A 22174-nucleotide genomic window follows, 5' to 3' on the forward strand; every position below is an offset into this window, starting at 1 on the left:
TTTTCCTTAGCTTAGCTTTTCATCTTGCAACATAAGGACTGATAATAGAAATGAAATCTATACAGGGATTAAGATTGTACTGCTACTATTAAGAAACGCCTAGCCGTAAGAAAGGGGCGAAGTTCAAAGGTTTGAAGCTACATGGAAATATCATTATTCTTCAAACATTAAATACTTATAGGAGTTGTTTGACTTAAAATCTTCTATTGTTTTACGCCTCTTAATTTATCATTGTTCTAACTTCTAACATAAGTATTCAATAATTAATAGTGAATGATAGTTGAACAGAGTATTCGATCAATAACATTTAAGAATTTAACTTCCTGGTAAAAGCTTATGTTTACTTTTTTCTTTTGATTTTCTTTTTTCTCCTGCAAGAGGAATTGCTTATTATGATATACATTTGATCATGTAGGTTGTAACTATACATTCCTTATTTAAGATATTGTGGTTGTAGCAGTAATTGCTGACTTCTATTAAAGCAATTCATTTGCTTCATGTTTTTAGTATTTCAAATAGACGAGGGTGATGTAAATCTTATATTCTAGACTAGATTGCAAATGTAGTCTTATAGTATTTGTCCTTTAATCACGTTTTTTGTTTTCTACAAATTGCAGAGTATTTCTTCCAAACAAGTACTATTCTTTCAGCGTTAGTCGATATCTTTGATGAAGAAATGATCGGAAAGACAATTGTCAATGTTGGATAATTAACTAGAGATTCATCTTCTCCGGTAAATTACATCTATTCTTTGATATTGAATAGCCTCCATATGCCACTAGCAGCTTTTTTGGTTACAAGATTCAGAACATACTATATCCTTCAATACAACAGACTATAATTAAGTAGTTCTTATCCAATTTAACCTCCTGATAATTGAGGTTCTTGAAAACTCTATTGATGGTAATTCAAGTAAGTTGGTCGATTTATTGATCAACTAATGTAGAAGCATACTTTAACTCTGTATGGATTAGTAGGAGTATTTTTTTGGTCTCTGTTTTTTTTTTTTTTTTTGTCAGGTAGCTTATTAAAAGTTAGTGGCAAGTCGTTGGATAAATTAGCAAAGCTAAATAAGTTAGTTGATTTTTCGCGTTACCAAGAAATTAATTTATTATTATTATTATTATTATTATTATTATTATTATTATTATTATTATTATTATTATTATTATTATTATTATTACTTATAACTCATAATGAGGAATAAATATTTTACCAATCAAAAAGAAAATCAAATATTTCATGCTCAGGCCTTCTTTTAAAGAGCCGCTTGGGATCGGTCGGTGGCCCTTGGTAATAATAAATATTTGTCTTTTATTTTAATTATTTTGGTCACAATTGCTAAAATTAATTTGCAATATGCATATGTTTTTATTATCTCTCTTTGCTCTTTTTTTCTTTGAATCGATCCGTGCATCGCGCGGGTACGTACACTAGTTTAATAAATGAGAAAATTATGCAGTATAGTTGCTCCAAAAACAATAAGTGGAAAAATGTAAATTTTTTTTTTGTATATTAATATATAATATACAAATTTTATACATATATTTTATATATTTGTTTGTAACGTAATTATTTTTTGCCGACCCACCATATATATATGTGTGTGTATATCGACTATTATTTTGAAGGTGTCTAGTCATTCTCCCTTAATAAATCCGTACCACTGTATGGGAGCTGGGTTCACTTAGGAAATGATTCTAATATCTAGTTGCCAAATTGTTTATGAAAAAAACTCAAATCTTTATTTATTTAATTAATTATTTTTTTTGGGCGCCAGGAACCTATAAGTTCAAGATCGATCAAATGAATAAGGTAATGTAGCTATTATATCGTCTGATGATACTCAATATAATATGCTAAGTTTCGTGTGCCACAAAGTTAAAACTTCTCTACCCTAGTTTCAAGACCCAAAAAAAAAAAACCCCCCACCCCACCCCACCCAAAAAAAAAGCAGATCAAGTTTTTCTTTTATTCTAGCTTTATTATTGGGAAAAGAAATATAAGTTCCAGCACACTTAGTTTTTGAACTATAAATACCAGAATAAGTAAAGACTGTTCATCTAGGCCTCTCAAGATTAGAAATCCTACAAATATTTTGGCTTCTCCTTTCATGCATTCCGTTGCTCAACAACCAGCTAAATACTGCAACTATGAGAGATGAGTATTGTGTGCCTCGTCTTCTCCTTGGTTATTACTATATGGACGTTCCATCAAAACCTAATAAAATCTCAAGCCAGTCTTACAATAGCGACTCGATTTCGACTAGCCGATTGCTAATAATTGTTGCAGCTCTGAGGACAACCGTATGTTGCGTTTAATGACGACAACATACTCAATGTAATTCCATAAGTAGAGTCCGAGAAGGATAGTGTGTACGCACACCTTACAGCAAGCATAAACACATCAGTTTAGCAGTTTAGCGCATTCATCGGGTCTAATTTGCAGGCAGCTGGTGCTTCTACATATATCCTACAACGACGTGTTCCAAGGCTGAGACTCGACGTTGAAATTGAATCTCTTGAAATAAGGGAGAAATTAAGGTTATTTGTGATCAATGAAGGCGAAATTAGAATTTAGAGTCAGTGTGTCTAGCATTGAACACAATGATTCTGTTTTAAATCCGCTTCTATTACTAAATACAATGAAGTAAATAATATTTACATTAATTTAACCTGTTATAATTTTGTATTATCCGATTACCATTTTATTTTGCTATAAATGAAGAATTACCTATTGTTGTAGGTTTTCCATACACTATTAGTAGTACACATAAACATTTTCAATTATCAAGACTTTAAAAAATAACAAAGACCAAGTACAACATTTTTTTCCGGTTCTAATAATGAAAACGAAAACTCGTACACTTAACCCCCCCCCCCCCCCCAAACCCCCCAAACCAAATAAACTAAAAAGAAAAGGAACAGAAATATAAAAAGGAGTAATCCCACAAAATACATAGTAATAATATTAAAAGCTAGCAGCCTGGCACTATGGAAATCTTGACCAAAGAGCATAGCATGGATCCAATATTAGTTCATAATTGGTTCACATCTCATTCTTGGGTGGGTAAAAGTTCATGACATCTAAGTTGAGATACTGATCTATGCCAGCAGCAGCCTGCTGCAGCTCCATTTCAGACTGATAAAAGTAATTGGAAGTTTGTCCCAGTTGCATATTATAATGCTCTTCTTGAGCCTTGGCAAGTTCCTTAAGCCTCCTCAATTCAAGTTTCATCTCTTCAATTTGCACTGCAACAACATGAAAACCCTCTTTCTCACTTTTCGTGCACTTCAATATTATAGAAAATTCTTTTACGGAATAATAGTAATAATAATAATAACAATAATAAAAAGATCGTTATGGGGTGATTAATAAGGTGGGTGTGGCCCCTGTTGAGAACAAAATGTCGGAAGCGCGGCTTAGGTGGTTTGGTCATATGAGGAGGAGGAGCACAGACGCCCCGGTGAGGAGGTGTGATAGGTTGACATCGGAGGGCCTACGTAGAGGTAGAGGTGGGGAGAGGTGAATAGGCAAGACATGGCGCAACTTCAGCTGACCGAGGATATGACTCTTGATAGGAAAGTATGGAGGTCGAGTATTAGGGTAGTAGAGTAATAGTCTAAAGTGTTCATAACAATAGGATTGACATGCCGTCTCGCTTTCTGTTGATAGTAGGATTTTATGACTAATCATTGTTTTCTTTCATTGTGGATCATCTTACTGTCTTGCTATTTTTATTCTGCTTTTATATGGCTTTTTGGTATTGTCCCTTCTTGCCTATATTTTCATTAATGTGGTGTTTATGCTATCCTGAGTCGAGGGTCTATTGGAAACAGCCTCTCTATCCTCACAAGGTAGGGGTAAGGTCTGCGTATACACTATCCTCCCCAGACCCCACGATGTGGGATAATACTGGGTATATTGTTTTTATTGTATGGGTTGATTAATAATGTAAGAATTGGTATACAGTGAATACTAGTATATATATTTTAGGGAATCTTATCTAGGAATTACTTACTTTAAAAACAGTTTTGTCTTCAAATAATTCCTTTTCATGTATTGTCACCTATTCTTATTACACATTTTATTATGGCTAAAGTAATATTTAGATTCCAGCATAATGCTTGTATAGTTCATGAATACTACCATTCTACCAACCAAAAGTCGCATTAGTTAAGCGAGGAATATAATTTTTAATAGAGCTAAGCAAATTCGTATAGTATTAATTATGCAAAAATTATTTTTTCAATACTTCTAACAAAACGCTACATTATTTTATGCGAAGATTTAAATTTAAATTATTTTTCTTAATCCTCCAATCAAACAACACGTTAGTTTATATTTATTTTTTTCCTTTTTCTTACTTAAAGAAAAAAGACAGTACTAGAATTGTGTTTTGGGGGAGAGGGTTAGGAGATATATATATATATATACCTGTGCGTAGCTTGGATCTATCAGTGAAGGTATCCAACTGTTCTTGCAAATATTTTCTCTGCATCCTCAACATTGATTGCTTTTCTTTGTAATTTTCTATTTCTGGTGACAGATAAGCTATGGTATCCTGCACCCAACATTGTAAACAAAATGTTAGTGGTAACGAAGGCAGAGGCAGATTCAAGATTTAAGTTTATTGGGTTCAACATCTAATCTCTTAGCATTGAATTTATTTTACTTTTAAAGTTACGAATTCTAATTTAACATTTGCCAGATTTTAGTAATTTTTACGTTATAACTTTATACACAAAGTTGAAAGTTCTGCACATAAATGAACTCGGGGACGAAAAATTACATACATCCAACCCTGATGGACGTGGATGCTCTTGAAGAAAGTGTGTCATTCCTTAGTCGAATTTATTTATATTTATTTACTTGTGGGGAAAACATAAAAAAATTATAAATATAAGATTGATTTTTAATTTGAGGGGAAAACATAAAAAAAAAAAAAAAATATAAGATTGATAAGAAAGTGCGCATGGTCTCGTGCGCATTGTATTTCTCGTTTAACAAATGAGGCTTCAAATGACGTTTTAAGACTCATTTGTTCTTTAAAAGAAATAACAATCCTAAAATTACTAATCAATGAATTCGAATCCGCGACACTGATTTTGAAATTAAATCAACATGACCACTTAGATATGTCCGAGTTAATTTTATCCATGGTCATTGAATTTTTGTGTTTGTTATCCAAAAGTCTTTTTTTTTTTTGTTACGTAAAAATCATTCAATTTTGTGTTCAACAAAAGTAACTTTTCTTTCTTTTGTTACACAAAAATTATTTTACTTTGCTCTAATTATCATAAAAGTCACTTTTTACTTGAAAAGTCTATTATGCCCTTGATATTACATAAACCTTCATATTTATATAATACCTTCTATATTATACACTATATAATATATTTTTAACTATGTATTTTATTTCAAAATAAAATAACTTAATATTATTTTATTTATTATTTTTATAATATATTCGTATATTTAATTTTTTCGTAACGTTAATTTTTAAAATATATTAGTAGTGTTATTAAATTTATCAGTAACTTTAATATATATTAGTAGAGAAATAAATCGGCAAGTACATTTCCGTGAGAAAATTCGCAGATAAACAAACAAAGAAAATGAGGAACAAATCATATGTTAATCTGAAGGAAAATCCCGAGGTACTACATGTGAATTTAGCTGGGGATATTTTCTTGGGAATTTACTTGGGCAATTGATTATTTGAGAAATTACACTACTAGAAATTCGTGAAAAACCGATCAAAACAACCAACCAACGTTGGTCGGTAATGGCCAGAAACCGACCAAAACGCGACCATTTACGTGTGGACGGTATTTTTGTGGTCGAAAAGGCATACCGACAAAAGTTGGTCATAAATTACCGACCAACTTTGGTCGGTCAATTAAATTCAAAAAAAAAATATTGCAAAAAAAAAAAAATCGACTAAAGTTGGTCGGTTTTTTCCGACCAAAGTTGGTCGGTATTTTAATTGTGTAATAAAAGATTCACTATCTGGGAATCCCAGCTACAAACTTTATTTTTGCGGGAATCCTATTACCTTCCCCCCCTAAACTATTTTAAAGTAGAATTATTTGCACCCTTAACGTTGACGTGGCAGATTGTGTGTATTTCACTCTCCCAAAGGAGAGTGAGAAGCAAGAAAAAACGATTTTGAGATTATTATTTATTTATTTTTTACTATTTTTTCTTACCTTTTTTTTTCTTTTTCTTTGTCTTTTTTCGTTTCTTCTCTAATTCCGGCGAATTTTCATTCACAGGTGACTTTGTCTAACCGTTTTTCTTTCATTTATTCTGTTTTTTCTTTTTTCCTCTTTTTACCCTTTTCACACTCAAATTAAACTCTCAAAAAGATCTATTCATAAGCAAAGTAAAATACACTCAGATTTGGCGAAAAAAATTCATCATCAGAAAACCTTTCCATGTCAGAAAAAATTGATGTATTGAAATTTTAACTGGAAAAAAATCTTCTTGATGTATTGAAATTTTAACTGAAAAAATGTTCTCAGCTTATATTCGTTTTTATTTCTTTTCTCTTCCTCCCGCATATAAATTATACTTTCAAGAAAAATTTATATATATATAAGACAAAACGGGATAAAACCTGTCGTCAGAAAAAAAATTTGTCGGAAAAAATGGTGTTCGTGAAATTTCGACGACCACCATTTTGTGCCATATCGGTGAAAAAAATAATAAAGAGAATGAATTAACCAAAAAAATTGAGAATAATAAGAAATAAGAAAAAAGGATAAGAAAAAGAAGAAAGAATAAAAAAAATACTAAAAATACATGTGGGGGCGCGTGTAGCTCACCACTTGCCAAGAGTTTGGTTGTCTAGTTTTAGGGTACAAATAATTCCATTTAAAATAAGTTTAGGGGGGTAATAGGAAAAAAGAATTGCTGGAAAAAAACGCTACTAATATATCTTGAAAAATAACGTTAAGAAAAAAATTAAATATTCGAATATATTATAAAAATAATATTAAGTTATTTTATTTATAAATAAAATACATAGGTAAAAATATATTATATAGTATATAATATAGAAGGTATTACATAAATATGAAGGTTTATATAATATCAAGGGCATAATAGACTTTTCAAGTAAAAATGTGACTTTTGTGATAACTAGAGCAAAATAAAATGATTTTTGTGTAACAAAAGAAAGAAAAGTAACTTTTGTGTAATGAACACAAAGTTGAATGATTTTTACGTAACAAAAAAATAAAAAGTGACTTTTGGATAACAAACACAAAAGTTCAATGACCATGGATAAAATTATCTCGATAAGACCCTTATGTGTAGTTATTAAATGGCAACACCTCGAAAAATCTTACTTATGCTATTAAATGCTACAAAATTCTTAGTTTTATCTTATTAAAGTTAGAACAAGATTTTTAAAAAATTAAACATTCAACATGTGTTCTAAAAACTTTTTTTTTTTCACGAATCGGGATGACAAATGAATGAATCTCGTGGCAGAAAAACAACTTTCCCACTCACAATACCTCCATCGTATTTTGTTCTAGGTACCTGGAGGTCTTTCACCTTCTTTTACGAATCAACAAATTAAATTGGAACAACAAGAAAGGGAATATCTAATTTATGTATAATATTACTTAATAATAAATAAAATCTCCTATTTACCAAAAAAAAATCATTCGAATAAAAAAAAATTGATCTAGGTACCTGGAGGTCTTTCACCTTCTTTTCCAACTCAGTGATGTATTCAGTCTTCTTAATCCTAGACCTTTGCGCAGACAATCGATTTGATACAGTCCTAATAAAATTCACAAAAAAATCGTTATCTAATCTTAAACATATACAGCCTTATAAAAATCATAGGTAAAAAATATATATTATATTTATCATGAAAAACCAAGGCAAAAAAAAATAAAATTAATATAGATATAACCTTCTAAGCTTCTTCAAATCCACGTCAGAATCAACATTTCGACCAAGCTTGTTCAGTTCAAAATCAATTGCTTGATCAAGAGTTAGAGGAACCTTACGCCTATTAACTGATAATTCATCTTGATTATCAGTTGGACTTTTAAGAGACAAAGCTAATTCAGGCTCAGATCTTTTACGTTTATCTTCCATTTTCTTGAATTTACCTAAGGAACAATGATTTAATACAAACCCCAAAAAAAGAAAAATTAATTAGCAGAAAAAGAAAGAAAAATAATTAAGAAAGTGAATTATGAAGTGCATGAACTAGTAGTACCTCTAGAGTGATGTTTCTTTAGATTTTTGTGAGGTTATACATAGGCATTATAGTTGTCTATATATAGAGACTGAAAAATTGAATTTTCATTTTGGCAGCCTGTCATAAAAGTAAATAAGATTTCAGTAACAAAAATGAATCTTTTAAATTAAAAGGTAAAAATTATTTTTCTGATGTCTTTTATGCTTTAATTGCATGACTAAAATAAGCATATGAATAACTATTATGTGGTTACAAAAGAATTGAATTATTATAGATATATAGTTCGTGAAATCGTTGTAGAGAAGTATATAAATAAATAAAATTAAATTAACAACGAGAATAATATTTAATTTACATTTTTGAAACGTTGAAAAAAAGTTGGATTTAAAACGAAAAAATCTTCTTCCTCATAAGAACAATTTCAAAATTTTATAAAATACTACATCCAAAGATGTTTAATTTGTCTAAAACAAATTTTAACATACTAATTGTCCAATCATTTAAGGTGATTCAAAGCAACCATTTTATATACTCCTGTTTTTCCCCTTGTCTCGCGGTCACGCCTTAACCTCGTTAAAAAGAGAAGCCGCTGACTAGCTAATTGTGGGTAATATCTTTTATGTCGTTGACTATATGTTGTCCGTATCGTTTTTAATGCATCACATTTGTCGGGTTTGAATTCCATTTTCTAGAGCGATTGCCTTCTCTCGTTTGTAAAACGACCAACACTAATAAAACGAAATTATTATGATTATAAACATTAGTAATACTGACTACTAAAAATCACATAGATGGATTGTCTATGCCCAGAAAACAGATCTTCACAGATTAATTACCTACACTTTTGTTGCCTGAATTTTTTGGAGAAGTTTGTTACTATCATTTTTAAAAGAGAATCATACAGATAAATAGTGAAATATTATTCTCATTTTATTTGGAAAATTAATTAGACAAACAAAGCATGAATGCCAAATGTTGTAGATCTTAAGAGCTTATCTCTAATATGAATACATTTTTAGGATGGTATAGTTAGTGCGTGGGTCTGAAAATTGAGGCAAATAGTCTAATCTTCCAATTGTTTTTTTTTTCCTAATAAAATTTTTACTTTATTTGCCCAAAAAAATGATAATTTTTTGGCACTTAGTAAACTACGTGGCAAAAGAGGACAATGAAAACAAAGGTGTCACAAACGTTTTACTTCACGAAAAACACGCAGGTCTTCGGCAAAAGAGCATTAAAAAGCAAATTTTAGAAGCCTAAAGTAATGATGAGTAGTCAGTCAAAAGAAGTTAGTGAATTTTGGTGGAATAGATAAAAATAACTAAGAAATTAATTCATTGATTTGATATAACCACGGAATAAGTTTTTACCTACTATTATTACCACTTCTTAATAAGTTTCATTAACTATAGTAGGAGAGTAGTGAATATGCATTCTCATAATTGTTTACCGAGGGTTCGTTTGGCATGAGGGATAAGGGATAACTCATTTCGAGATTAAATTTAAAATGAGTTTATCCCGTATTTGATTGAAATAAAATCATGATATAACTAATTCTGGGTTATTCCGAAAAGTGTAGTATTTTTTAACTCTATGGGAGCGTGAGATAACTAATCTCAGGATCAATAATCCCAAGATAATTAATTATGGGATAACTTGTTTCCCAACTAAATGGATCGTTTGGTTTAAAAATAAGTTATGCTGAGATTAGTTATGTTGTGATTAATTATAATATTAGTTATCTTCGGAATAGTTATTCTGATATTATTTTTTATTGATTGTTTGGTCTGTTGTATTATTCTTGGGATTATCAATTTTATTGTTTTATCTTAGGATTACTATTCCACCCTCTGACAGATATAAATTATTTAAGTACTATTTTAATCCTAAAATAACTTATTTTAGTATTAATAACCAAAAAGGGATAACAACATCAACAACAACAACAACAACCCAGTATAATCTCACTTAGTGGGGTTTGGGGAAGGTAGTGTGTACGCAGACCTTACCCCTACCCTAGGGTAGAGAGGCTGTTTCCAAATAGACCCTCGGCATTTTTCCCTCCAAGAACTTCTCATCTTGCTCTTGGGTAGACTAGAACTCACAACCTCTTGGTTGGAAGTGGAGGTTGCTTACCATCAGAACAAAAATGGATAAAACGTTATAAAAAATTTCTCCTAAAATTATTTTTGCTTGACCATCGTAGCAAACGAGCCCCTAAAAGCATTAACACCATCTTAAGTCGAAGTCAAATTTATCTTAAATTGAACTCAGTTCAATGGGATGAGAGAATCTTTTATGAAAATCAAGCTCATTATGTCAAATGTCGGAAATATTTGAAACCTATATAGATCTTCCGCGTGTCATTAGTCTCTCGATTTACATAAAATCTACTGTACTTCTAATTTTACAATTTGTTTGGAGGGTTGTCATGTATTGTAATGTATCGTTTTGATATATATTATATTTGGATAAATTGTATTGTTTGTCGTGGTTTCATGATATGATACATTAACAATATGAAAAATAAACAAGCAATATTATAAAATAAAAGTAAGGTATGAGGTAGAATTATTATATAAAAGATATGGTAAATGATAAAATAAGATTATTTAATAATAAATAACGGCAAGATCAGAGAAAAAAATAAGGTAACGACGCGACCACTCCAAATCGATCGTTCCATAAAGTAACATTTTTTGTCGTTACGTAACAACGTATCTAACAATACGATACAATAAAATTTAAGTAACACTCAAAACAAACAATATATTTAAAGTAACAATATGCGGCAATATAACTTGTAACAACCATCCAAACAAGCTGTTATATACATCATAATTTTTTTCCTCTAATTTTGATACAATAACTCGGTCATAAATAGTAAACTTACTATTCACTATAAGAAAGTCATAATACTCGTTAATATTATTACTTTCACTAGATTAAAATTACTCCTAGTTATCTGATAAATTTTAATTGGTGAAAAATAGGGTAAGTTTTATCGGATAAATGGTATCTGGTCAAAATGTTTTACTATGCTACAATTTTATTTTCTCATACGATAATTAGAGCCGTCAAAATGGGCTTGGCCAGTGAGGCCAGCCTAACCCAGCTCGCTACTTGAGTAAGGCTGGATTGAAATTTTTTAGCCCATTTAAAATTGAGGATTATAAGCCCGACCCAAGTCAGCCCGCTGACCCTTAAGGCTTGACCGATATGGGCCTGGGCCGTCCCGTGGGCCAAAAATTAATTAAATTCAAATTTAAATATTTAAAAAAAGTAAAAAGTATAAAAATATTAACTATAATCCCCATTTTCCAACCTTAGATTGCTCATTTACCTTTTCATATCAACTAGAATTTATATTTTTGACATGCATGTAGTATGACAAGATTAGTTTTTTTTTTGTTTAATTAACAACGAACTAGGAAAGTTTTAAGTGACCAATAATAATTTTTTCCAAAAGAAAATATCACTTTAAGTGGTCAATAATCAGTTTGGTTACTTTAATATATTATTAATTATTAAATTTCTCTTCAGTATAGAAAAAGGTCAAGTTTTAAAGGATTTTAAAAAGGTCAAGCAAATTTCATGGATTTTAAAAATTTTACAAACTATAATGATAACTTCAACAAATAATGTTAAACCTAAATTAAAAAAATATAACATATAAACTTATTGAAGCAATTCCTGAACCTAAGGAAAGTGAAAGAAAAGTACTAAAAAATATTCATGTAACGTTAAAAAGAGAAGACCTAGAGATATAGAGAATTTGCATTTCAATTATGAGATTCTTTGTCAAATATTAAGATTATTGTATACTCTAAATAAACAGAAGTCGTTCATATGGTTAAGAGATTATGTCACGAAAAAATATCTAAAGATTTGAAAAAATAGTTTTTTCTAAAAAGATTGAAGGGTTGGTCCACCTTAGCCTGCGGTCCTCTTAGGGCTGGACTGGGCTGGCCATTTTAACACTCACATAGATGGAGGGCCGCCGCCCTAGCCCACCAGATTTAAAAGTCTATGAGGCTTGGGCTGGGTTGGGCTAGGTTAGCCCGTTTTGACAGCTCTAACGATAATATGGCATGGCCTCAAAAGTGAAGAAAAAAAAAACTTTCGGGTGACTTTTGGCAAATAGACGGTCTTTATGGGGCTATGAAATTCAAAAATAGCCAGATTTACAAGTGATCATTCAAAAATAGCCACAGTTTCAAAAGTAATTGAAATTTAGCCATTTTTCATGAAAAGATAAATCTAAACAAAAACAATATTCAAAATCCAGAAAATACTCCAGCATAATATACTGGACTTCCAGTATAATATAGCGGTCCAGCATAATATGCTGGAAGTTTATACACAGGTGTTCCAATCTCCAGTATATTAAGCTGGAACTTTCCGCGTGTTGGAGTTCCAGCATAATATGCTGGAAGTTCATATATAGGTGCACCGATCTTCAGTATATTATGCTGAAACTTTCCGTGTTGCAGTAAAATAGTGGTTATTTTTCAATGACTTTGCAAATGCTAGCTATTTTTGAATGTTCCGTCCAAAAACTGGCTAGCCCTTGCTATTTTTACGGTTAAGTTAACTTCCTTTTGGATCAGACAAAATATCAAATTAATTGGTCGGTCCAAATATAAAATTAATCGGTCCACACATATATATATATATATATAATATATATTTTATTATCTGTTATTTTCTTGAACGACTAAAAATATACCTTTCTCTCTTAGATTTTGGAAGCAATTAAGCCGAATCAGGTTTGATAGTCTACAATTCAATAAGATTGTAAAGATGAGAAGCTGGTCTTCAAAAGCTATGGTAAAGCGGAGAAAGAGGGGTATTATTACTTTTAGCCCGTGCGTCAGAAACTATTTACATTCGGTAGCGGAAAAAGATATATAAAATTTATATAATTTTTATATATAACATAAAGAATACACACACACAAAAAGTATATAAAAAAATAATATTTTTTAACTATTATTTTGAGAGCGGTTATATGTAATAAATTGAAGGAGAGACTGCAAAAACTTTGAAAATTTTCTGTGTGTGTTAATTCGGCATTTCATTGGCGGAACACAGTAGCCGCCCGTAGAACTCCAAGTACCATATCTTCACCCGAACACCACAACTCCATCGTCCCTTCTGCCTCTGTCCCAAGCCATCAGATTAGAGAGATAGAGTGAGAAGATTAACAGAGAACTAATCAGGTACAAATCTTCCACACTGTTTTCTTTTGAAGTTCTAACGAACACAGTATTTCTTTCTGGATCTGTAAGTTTTGATTGTTTTAATTGGTGTTCTGTTTTAATCGCCAATTTGATGAGACCTTATTTTAAACGAGATTTTGATCAGAATATTGTATTGAAATAGGCCCGAATAGAGCAGAAGTACGCACTCTGAAGTCTGAATAGATTAGTTTGGAATTAAGTCGTAATTGATTGATTGATGGATATGCTTTGATCATGGTTGAGGTCCACTGTAATATTTCTAAATTGACCCGAATTAAATACAGCTGATGGGATTAAGTATACTCCATAGAAAATAACATGCACGTAACTTTGTGCCGGAGCTGTGCTTTGTTACTTACATTACTTGGATTGTTCGTTGGTATCATTAGAGCTCTTCCACATTTAGGTGTTGGTTTCTCTTAAGCATGAATCTTTTTTTTTTGGGGGGTCAAGATTGTGTTTTTATTTCTCATATAGTATGTATATGTAAAAATCAAGAAGATGACATAGCCAGCTCAATTTGGATAACTGTTTTCCCTTTTGACATACCAATTTGTATTATTTTTACTCAGTGTTAAAAATAGCGTGAAGCGAGCAAAAGCGACAACCCCTATTTCACAAAAAGCGAGAAGCGAAGCGCCCGCTTTTTTTAAGTGAAGCGAATTTTAAAAAAAATTAAAATAAATACGGCATAGACATGTAATTGTAAGCAAATGTTCAATACTTTAATTAATTGGGCAGAAATTGGGCAGAAACTAGAAAAATTTGGCAGAAATTTCTGAAAAAAATTCGTCAGCATTTCGCTGCTTTTTGGACGTTTAGAAAGAAAAAGAATAAGAAGTCAAGAAGAAGAAGAAGAAGAAGAAGACTGAAAATCAAAAGTGCAGAAGCATAACATACCTGTACTGTTGAAGAAGAAGAAGAAGAAGAACAACCCTAGTAGATGCTTTGAGATTATTTCAGAAATCAGAAGTTGATGAAGAAGAAATCGCTGCTGTTGAAGAAGCAGACAGTGTTTACGGTTTAGAAACCTCGTTTTTTAATAAAATAGGGCTTGGGTTAATTTTAAAAATAGAAGCGGACGCTTCTAACGCTTCTTCTTGCTTCGCTGCGCTTTTTTAATCACTGTTTTTACTTTTATATGAAGTTCTCCGATTCTCTTCTGAATTCTGAATTGGTTGCAGGGTTTTGTTCGTCTGCGGATCTTTTGGTGTTAGTGTTTACTGCACATTGTATTTCTGAGGCAAGACTCATGTCCGCGCCAAATGAGGATAATATCTCTAATCCGCAGGTAATACGCATCTTAAAGTGATAATATTAGAAACACATATTTATTGATTATCGTTGTTGCTTTGCTGCTATAAAGAATTGTATGTGTCAGTTGTATAGTGAATGCTAACATTTTGATTCTATTTGTACTTCCTTCATGTGGTCAATGCATAATATTATGTCTACTTTACTCCAGCCAAGTTTCTGCATGTTGTCTGTTTATGCCTCTTCTTTCCCTTGAAGACCTAGGTCTTTTCCAATGTCTTCTACATTATTAGTAACTTTAACTTATATTATCTGCAAAAGAGAAGCAACTACATTAAATATTTTCCATGTAAGCGGTGGGGTTTTTTTTTTTGGGTTTGGGGGTGGGGTGGGGGGGGGGTAGCATTTTAAGCTTAGTTTCCTCTATTGCATGCTCAAAGTCACGACATCTTGTAAATGGGTGATAATAATTGATCCTGTGTTATACTTCATGCCAGTCTTGTCGATATCTAACTGTTGGCCTACTTTGCATTCTATGTGCAGTTGTCCTCTAACGTTTTCAATGAGCTCCTTGATTCTATCATTGTTGATGTTGCATCCGAGTGTCACCGAATAGCTAAATTAGGCCTTGATTGTAATTTAGAAGAAGAAGAGGAAGAACTGCGGTTGTCTGCCCAAGCTCGGGCAACAGTAGCCGATCCTAGCAATAGTAGTGAAACAAATGGCAAATACATTGTAGATATATTTGGGCAAACTCATCCTCCTGTCGCAAATGAGATACTTGAATGTATGAACTGTAGCCGGTCTATAGTGGCTGGACGGTTTGCTCCTCACTTGGAGAAATGCATGGGAAAGGTAGATTCTTTCTTATTTTAGTACCCAATTTCATATTAACCCCATATCAGTATATATCCAAATTATTTTCTGTTAATGCTACTGTAATATGTTATTTCCTCCACTAATGGATTTCTTTGCATAATGTTGTGACCATGCTTTTCTTGAGCTGAGGGTCTATCAGAAACAGTCTCTCTACCTTCACAAGGTAGGGGTAAGCACTACCCTACCCAGACCCCACTTGTGGGATTACACGGGTGTTTTTTGGTTGTTGTTGTACTACTGTGATATGTTAAACGAGTGTTGAACTTGGCTACAGGGGAGGAAGACCCGTCTTAAGGCAACAAGAAGTAGCACTGCTCAGAACCGGTATACACGAAGCAATTCTGTTTCAACCTACTCACCTTATTCAAATTCCACCAGCACGAGCCGGTTACCAAATGGAACTTCCGGTGTTGCAGGTAATGAATACTCAAATGGCTCCTTAGAAGAGTTATGATGTGGCCTTGGAGGCCAATGTAGGAGGCTGGTTCATCTTCAGGTGAAGAATTGAACTGAGAAGACTACTTGGGACTTCCCTTTGTTGTTTCAAATCCTCCTTATCTGTCGTGCATTAGGGCGGCCGCAACGAGCACAGTATGGCTCTGTCTGTAAATATATGCAAGCATGGTTTCCACAAACAACTGGTTTAGTGCGTGTTGGCTTTCACAAACCAGAGTTTAGTAGTTGAATCTAACTTGCAACATTGTATCACAAATGTCCTAACAATTCTAGTTCATGGTCAATGCCTTTATCATCAGTTCTTTGGTTCTATTCTAAAGACTAATCCAACATTCGACCTCATAAGCCTAGTTACTACTTTTAACGTTTTTGCGTCTAGCATTCCATTTATTTCCTCAAACTTTTTAAATGAAGGATAGAGCAAAATAGAGTTTCAAGATTTGTTAGAAAAATGTACCTTCCTTGTTCAACAACAACTATCCTAATATAATGCCACGAGTGGGGTTGAGAGAGTCTACTATATACGTAGACTTTACCCTTGCTGTGAGGTAGAGAAGTTGTTTTCAATTAGACCCTCGACTCAAGGAAATATGCAAGTAAAGCAATAACAACAGGCAGTAACGACAACAAGAAAATAGGAAAACAAGGCAAAAAGAACAACATGAAGTGATAAAAATCTACTAACAAAAAATTAACGAAAAGGCAGAGACGGATCCAGGATTTTAAGACCCTGGGTGCACCACCAGCTTTAACATAAATTTTGTGCTTCTAAATAGTGTCAATTTTTTTTTGGTCAATAATGTCAAATGATGTGAGAACATTTAGTATTTTATGACTTATTATCAATTTTAAATATTATTCAAAGAGATAACTTATACACTTCTTAAATCATTCAGTTCTTACCATCAAAAATCAAAACAAAGCGGAAAAATAAAATGCTGATAATTTAATACCATAAAATGAAATTAGTGCAAATTTTAGGAATCACATAAAATATCAAAAATGGTAAAGAGAAAATTACTTGAGAGATAGCAATTGGGATTGAGGTTGCCATAAATTGGGATTTGGGAGAATAACAAAATATTAGGAAAAAGCTTAAAGAGAAAAATAAGGGAATAGTGAGTAGGAAAACAAATGAAAGAAAGAGAATGCAGGACGAGGAAAGCCCAAGGGGATCGATCCCTAGTCCTTAGGGAGGTAAAACAAGTATCTAGCCAGTGCACAACTTGGATTTACCGAGCATGGGTTCCCAAAGATAATATTAGATTATTTTCGTAAATTATGTTACATGGAAAAATTATTTTACCGGAAAGACCATGGGTTCACGTGAACCCCAATTAATAGGGTAGATCCGTCCCTGCGTAAAGGTACAGGAATTGGTCAAAAAGTGGATAAAGTAATACGTAAAATATATAATTCCAATTCCTTGTTTGGAAGTTTCATGTAATTTTGAAGTTGAATATGCTATTCATATGACAGGATTATCTAAATATTTAGACACACAAAAAGAACTAAATAATCTCCAATAGTTCCAAAATCAAACCACTGAAGCAAGGCACCCCAAAGGAATTAACTAATTTCCAAAGAGTTCAAACATCAACAATGGATAGCATAACCTTTCCTTCTGATTTCCAGTTTTATTTTTGCTATTGTTGGTTAAAGCGGTTTTCAGCTTTGTGCTTTCCCTAGTTCACTAGAATCTGATGTAAAATTTAGCCTTCTAGATTATTGTTCAAGTTGATCAAAGCTGCAATCTAAGTGCCCGTTTGGACATAAAATTTGATAGAAGATTTTTCCAAAAAAAATTCATTTTTTTCCGAAATCAATTGTTCAAAACAATCCAAACTGAAACTCTAAATTTCAAATACCATTTTCGTTTTAAAAAACAATTCACCACTTTTTTAAATTTTACAATTCATATATCCAAACACCTACTAAATTACAACATGCTATAAACTGAAATTACTTTATAGTAACTATCAAAATTGTTTCATAATTATATATTGAAAGATAAAAGAAAATTATAACTTGCATTGTAACCCTCCAAAAATTGGCGTATGCCACTATTTGCGACGCGCACACAATATTCTTTAGTAAAAGGCGAAAGAATAGTTCGCTTTGTGCTCATCGCGTGGCTGCGTGAGTTGATCTGTTTTGAACGAGCTCATTTTATATTCGTTGCAGCTGCTTTCTTTTACACCTCCCCTTCGGTGTGGGACTCTATAAATTCTTCACAATGAATACCACACGGCTGATATGGGCTTCTGTTAGGGCCTTAGGGAAGCCCAGGCCTTTTTAGAAGAAAGCAATATATATTTGTAGGTACTACCAAAAAGTAAAATTGCACGGGGTGTTCTACTTGGTCGCCCACATTTAACCTATACCCATTTTTTAAAAATTTTTTAACTTGTACTCACTTTTTAAACAATTTCAGCCATTTTTCTCCTCTTTCTCCTCCTTCGTTTTCTTCTGATGTTGGTGTTGCTATGAAACTTCAGTTTATGGGGATGATTGGCATACGTATGTTCAGTGGCGGCTCAACCCCAAGGCTACTAAAGCCATGGCGTTAGGCCCCCAAAAATATAGGGCCCCAAATTTTACTCATATTATATATAAGATAAGTATATTTTATATAATTACTTCTATAATGATAAGAAAATAATGTGATCAACTATTTGCTATGTCAATAATCATTATGGCATAATTTCAAACATTATGCGGTTTTTCCGGGAGAAATAGTATTAACAATATTTGCCTCCAAAGGCCTCTAATAATGATTTGGCTTTAGGCCCCTTACTCCATCGAGCCGCTACTGAGTATGTTTATCAGATTATTTAAAAATAAATTATAAATAACTTTCTAAAGTAAGTATGTACATGTATGTAAATGTAGGTACATTTCCTTTAAATCACATTCTATTTTTTTTTTTTTTGGATTCAGCTTTGTACATTATCAATGCATTTTAACCTGTTATGCTAAATCATTATCTAGTTTTTTAAGTTACTAATTTTACTTATGATAAACTTATATATGTACAAAAAATTAATTACATAATAGCATAAAACATGCTGAAGTTCAGCAAATATAGAACAAAACTTCAGCTAAAACATGTTGAAGTTCAGCAAATAGAGAACAAAACTTCAGCTACTATAATTAAGTTCAGCAATTACAAACAAAAACTTCAGCAAATAGATAACAAAACTTCAGCTACTATGCTTAAGTTTAGCAATTACAAACAAAAACTTCAGCACACTTGGTTCAGCAATTTTTGCTACTTTAGGCACATCTACTAGAATGCTGAAGTTTGCGTGATTGTCTTTGCTACTTCAGGCCCATATGCTGAAGTTACGTGAAAAAATGGGTACGCTTACAATTTTTTTTGCAAAGCGGGCACAAGTTAAAACGTAACCCAAAAAGCGGATATAGATGCAAATGCCCCTACCAAAAATAAGTATATTATAATTTTTTTAGCTAACAAATGTAGTTAATTTCAGTGTACTGGTCAATTTTATATTTTGCCCCAACTTCTTCCCACGTTATGAAACAAGCAGGTCTTTTCCTCTGGTTAAAGGTTCTTCTTGGTTCAACCTCATTGGTTCATCTATATTTATCTATTTATTTATATTTATATTATATTAAAAGCACGAAACCCCTTAACGAAATGTCGTTCGCCTTTTTTATCTTTTAAAAATAAATTTAATATTAAAAAAAATTATAATTTAAATTATTTTCCTACTATTTAGGACTTTAAAATTAACTAAAATTTTGATTATTAAATTTTTAGTTATTTGAATTATATAACAATTCCTAATATTTAGGAATTAAAGCCAAGTAAAATAGAACTTATATAAATATATTACTTATTCGAAACATGCAAAATAATTATCAGACTGTCATTATGAGTATGTCTTTCACGTTAATTAGACATACATTTATGTTACATCGTAATAAAAATATGTAACCTAAATATCTCTAAAACTTATAAGAGCCAATATTGGAAAACTACGAGGACTGTGGCTTTGGAAACATTAGTTACTTACTTATTTCATTACTTTTATATGTCATTTGGAAAACAAATTTTCCGAAAGTATATAAATAACTACTGAATTTCTAAAAATAAACCTAACAAAAAGTGGGGGGAAAAAGTTAAGGAACCATACAACCTAAAAAATTATGGAGTAGAGTATACGAAATATTCCTTCAGCATTACTACGAAAATATGAAATATTGATCAATTTTTCTATTCTTCGTAAGTGCATTTTATTTTGGATAAAATCATAATCATAATTAATAATTTATTTTATGTAGAATTAAAATTTAGGCTCTTCAAGATTTCTTTGGACAAAGTTTTTTCCTTTATTGAGTTAGTTAAATAGGATTGACATTTATTATTTTTTATGTCTTGCATTTAGTTTTTATTATATAATTGAAATACAATTTTTAAACTAATATTTATGTGGCTTTTATAAAGTTTAACCAACTTACACAAAGGACACACGCGGAGAGACTAGTTCAAAGAAAAAGAGTTGGCTTCGTTCCTCAATGTATAGCTCTTTGAACACAGATATTGTTTCTGTTGGAAAATATTACTGGGCCAGGCCTACCCATAAGAAGTTGAGTCCACAAGCCAATTAATTAATCTTAGCCAATATAAACACCAAAAAGAATACGCTTTTTTCATTAACTAGTCTCAGGGTATACGCATTGGGCGTGCATCCCCTCTTAATAAGTACTAATTTTAAAAATTACGTTAATATTATATTAACGAATAGTCTTTGAGCTATAAAATATTTACATAAAAAAAAAGTTCTTCAAAATGATGTTTCTTGATTTTATTTAGCTAACTCAATAAAGAAAATGATGACACTAAAAAGTCCCCAATCATCTTGGTTGATATATTCTACTAAAAATTTATTTTATTTTTATATTTCATTACTATTTTAAAAGTTTTCATGTTTTCTTTTAGCAAGTATACATAAACTCTTGAAGATTTAAGAGTTTTTTCCAATATTTTTTGAATGATATATATTCTTAAGTTCATTCTATAAGACACAAACAATGTCAATTAATTAACAATTTTCTTTTTTTGTAGAACAAACTTCTTTTTTGGTATTAGGAAAGCTAAGAAAAAATAGAGGATTGACCAAAAAAAAAAACCTTGAAAAGCTTGGATCCTCGTATGATAAAGCTAAAGTTAGACTTCAAATAGAAAAAATATTTTTTTTAAAAAAAAAACACCCCTCCTTGTCAATGAGATCAAGTCTTATATCCAATTGAAGAAACATTAGAGATCATTAAAGTGCAAACATATTTAAGATCCTATATTAATTATTAATGAATTATATTTTAAGATTATAATCTTTTGGTGGCAGTCATATTCCTAGCATCTCCAATAATGATGTTAATTTTATTTCTTATGTATTCTTCAGCCATATACACTTTCAATTGTACTACTTTGTTATATTACTACTATTATAGAGGAGCCTAAGAGAGGAGCTTAGGGTCGTCCAGTGAATTGACAACAATACCCTTTGAGTTTCTAAGCTTAATTTTGGACTGTATTCATGGGGTATCTTGGGGAAATTGGGGTTATCTAATGGTTTCAGTGGTGTAAGAATGTTGTACCATTTTGCTTTATGAATGTACGTATCTACATCAGGACAAGAAAACCAGCACTACATTTGAACTTGTGCTTCTGTTCCGCCGAATTTTTCTACCTATGAGTCCCATTTACCTTTCACATTTGAGACCTCTCTGCCTCTGGTAGTCTGGTTCTCTTTGCATTTGTTTGAATTCTCCTATAAACTCATGGCCCCATTACATCTTTAATAAGTACTATATACCCGCTGCATGATGTATTTTTAAAGGGATCAAATTATTAATTTGAAAAAAATTAACAAATTATTTTTCAAATCTTTTACAATGATGTTCAGTAATTTCAATTCTAAAGAGTCTTAGTAACAAGTGCTTGGTAAACAAAATTTAAGAAAAGAAATTAGAATATTAGATACATTTACCAGCCTATTATAAATATTATGTTAGATTATTTTTGTGCAAGCTTTCATTTATCTAGAGTTACATATAGATAAATCAAAATGATCACTTAGTGAAAATA

The 22174-nt window shown here is 31.5% G+C and overlaps 1 protein-coding gene and 1 non-coding gene across 3 annotated transcripts; one reads left to right on the top strand and one right to left on the bottom strand.

The window, feature by feature from the left end:
- The first annotated feature begins 13073 nt into the window (after window positions 1-13073).
- LOC107793283 (SAGA-associated factor 11) lies at window positions 13074-16351 on the top strand. Of its 2 annotated transcripts, XM_016615611.2 has the most exons (5): window positions 13074-13449; window positions 14655-14761; window positions 15268-15579; window positions 15878-15927; window positions 16020-16351. In XM_016615611.2, the coding sequence occupies exons 2-5, from the start codon at window positions 14723-14725 to the stop codon at window positions 16021-16023; spliced, it is 405 nt and encodes a 134-aa protein (XP_016471097.1). In that variant the 5' UTR covers window positions 13074-13449; window positions 14655-14722; the 3' UTR covers window positions 16024-16351. The 2 variants fall into 2 exon arrangements, with proteins under 2 accessions (XP_016471097.1, XP_016471096.1); XM_016615610.2 differs by having other exon boundaries at window positions 15878-16351.
- Window positions 16352-18079: 1728 nt separating this feature from the next.
- On the bottom strand, window positions 18080-18196 carry LOC142163728 (U5 spliceosomal RNA). The gene has a single exon (XR_012694660.1). It is a non-coding gene; the product is annotated as a U5 spliceosomal RNA (small nuclear RNA).
- Window positions 18197-22174: the final 3978 nt, after the last annotated feature.

This window comes from Nicotiana tabacum, chromosome 8, assembly GCF_000715075.1.
Source record: "Nicotiana tabacum cultivar K326 chromosome 8, ASM71507v2, whole genome shotgun sequence".
NCBI lineage: Eukaryota > Viridiplantae > Streptophyta > Magnoliopsida > Solanales > Solanaceae > Nicotiana > Nicotiana tabacum.